The sequence below is a fragment of the Notothenia coriiceps genome, unplaced genomic scaffold (genome assembly GCF_000735185.1).
Source record: "Notothenia coriiceps isolate Sejong01 unplaced genomic scaffold, NC01 NC01_scaffold00010004, whole genome shotgun sequence".
NCBI lineage: Eukaryota > Metazoa > Chordata > Actinopteri > Perciformes > Nototheniidae > Notothenia > Notothenia coriiceps.
In genome coordinates this window covers 18-2,137 of record NW_011342705.1, presented here as the reverse complement: position 1 = coordinate 2,137, position 2,120 = coordinate 18, and the positions used below count along the sequence as shown (strand labels likewise).

The 2,120-nt window shown below is 45.0% G+C and overlaps 1 protein-coding gene across 2 annotated transcripts; it reads right to left on the bottom strand.

The window, feature by feature from the left end:
• Positions 1 to 417: 417 nt before the first annotated feature.
• LOC104945771 (CCR4-NOT transcription complex subunit 11-like) lies at positions 418 to 1,757 on the bottom strand. Of its 2 annotated transcripts, XR_798371.1 has the most exons (3): positions 1,599 to 1,757; positions 757 to 1,106; positions 418 to 485 (listed from the first exon to the last, which is right to left on the bottom strand). XR_798371.1 is itself a non-coding variant. In XM_010771488.1 (2 exons), exons 1-2 carry the CDS (start codon positions 1,740 to 1,742, stop codon positions 912 to 914), a joined length of 339 nt encoding a protein of 112 aa, XP_010769790.1. In that variant the 5' UTR covers positions 1,743 to 1,757; the 3' UTR covers positions 695 to 911. The 2 variants fall into 2 exon arrangements, 1 of the variants encoding a protein (XP_010769790.1); XM_010771488.1 differs by lacking the exon at positions 418 to 485 and having other exon boundaries at positions 695 to 1,106.
• Positions 1,758 to 2,120: the final 363 nt, after the last annotated feature.

The following is a 2,120-nucleotide window of genomic DNA, read 5'->3' as shown; positions in this document are numbered from 1 at the left end:
TAGTGTGTAGGGGTAGTGTGTAGGGGGTGGTTTGGGAGTGGGCCGTAGTGTGTAGGGGTAGTGTGTAAGGGTAGGGTGTAGGGGTGGTTTGGGAGTGGGCCGTAGCGTTTAGGGGTAGTGTGTAGGGGGTGGTTTGGGAGTGGGCCGTAGTGTGTAGGGGTAGTGTGTAGGGGGTGGTTTGGGAGTGGGCAGTAGAGTGTAGGGGTAGTGTGCGGTTTGGGAGCGGGCCGTAGTGTGTAGGGGGCGGTTTGGGAGTGGGCCGTAGAGTGTAGGGGTAGTGTGCGGTTTGGGAGCGGGCCGTAGTGTGTAGTGGTAGTGTGCGGTTTGGGAGCGGGCCGTAGTGTGTAGGGGGCGGTTTGGGAGTGGGCCGTAGTGTGTAGGGGGCGGTTTGGGATTGGGCCAAAGAAGAGAGCAGAAACAGGGTCAGTTAAACAGCGGTTGTTTAATCAGAGACAACATGGCGAGATTTCCAAAGAAAAAGAGATGTGGTAAAAAATGAGACGGTGAAACGAGTCCTGTTTTAAACTTTGTGTATTTTTAAGATTAAAAAAGTTTCTAAACGAGCCGCCATGTTTGTAGTTGAGTGGTCTTTCCCCTCCGAGGGTCCAGTGGATGACTACAGATAAACATGTCTCATGCAGTTACAAACAGGAAGTGGAACCACCTGATTTAATAAAGAGAGCACAAGCAGGGGTCAGTTAAACATCGGTTGTTTAATCAGAGACAACATGGCGAGATTTCCAAAGAAAAAGAGATGTGGTAAAAAAATGAGACGGTGAAACGAGTCCTGTTTTAAACTTCTGGAAAAGAGAGAGAACCGGTTTAAAGTCACTACATATTTACAAAATGAACTCTACTCCCAGCTGATGGAGGGGCGGTGCTGAGTCTCAGGAACAGTCTCTGTGAGATCACTATTTGACGGGCTTGCTCTCGGGGGTCTCTCCGGTGTCGAGGGTCTTCAGCAGCCTGAACAGTCCGGCAGCTTCCCTGATGCGGCTGAACTCGATGCAGAAGGCCTGCACCTCGATGAACAGGTCCTGGACGTTGATGATCTTGTTCCGGATCAGAGACTGGAGGAAGACGCAGACCAGGCGCACCAGACGGTTCTGAGGGGACATTCAGAAGGACATTACACTTCACCAGAAACACAAAGTCTACTGATGGGGGTGTTATCAGGACCCCCGGATCATTACATATATACTTTATAGACTGCAACACAAACTATACCTCATTGATTACCTGCAACAACTGTGGTGACGTATCATATAATCACATACACTTCACCAGAAACACAAACTATGACTCATTTGGGTTCAATAATAACTCTTAGTGTGAATCTGACCTGTACGATTAGAATCTGGGGATGTACAAATTCACCAAATCCACAATCTTTATTTTGTTTCGTTTTTTGAGTTAGTGAGAAAAAACTATGCGAAAAATTAAACATGTTTTTTTAATCAACTACAAGAACACTAACGAGATGAACTACATTCAAAGAGAGTAGTATAAGCAGTGCTGGCACTTAACTGTCCCAATTAGTAGGTTTTTGTTTGTATTGTTATTTTATAATACATGTTGTTGTTGTTGTTGTTGTTTACCTGCATGTACTTGTCCTTGATCTGCTCGCAGGTGGAGATGCAGTTGGAGATGTAGAGGTGGATGAACTCTGGAGGAAGATCCACAGCCGTGGTCAACCTGAGGAGAGACAGAGACACAGAGGACATCAGGTCACATGACTTCATACCACTAAAGAATCAGATTTAAAATATGAAGCAGGGACCAATCACATGATAACATGTGTACTTGTACAGCAGTGTTAGTACTTGTACTGCAGTAGGGATGCATAACGTTGACCTTTTTACTCAACCGATACATATCGTGATACTTTCATGTTGCATAAGGGGACAATGGAATCATCCTGCCATTACTCCCATGAAGCGCTTTATGATGTAGTGAACATGTCAAATGAATATTACATTCAATTGAGGGACTTGGACCTTTTAGTACTGAACAAACATCAATGCTATCTATGGAGAAAACTGATTCTGCAATATCATTTATATCAACCATCAGGCGTCAATTGTACATCTTGTCAATGGAAAAAGAAAATAGCACCGGTA

Excerpts from the sequence above, each read along its gene's own strand:
- LOC104945771 (XM_010771488.1), bottom strand. The coding sequence starts at position 1,742 with ATGAAGTCATGTGACCTGATGTCCTCTGTGTCTCTGTCTCTCCTCAGG. Across the intron at positions 1,107-1,598 it reads TCAAGGACAAGTACATGCAG|AACCGTCTGGTGCGCCTGGT; the intron begins GTAAACAACAAC and ends ATGTCCCCTCAG.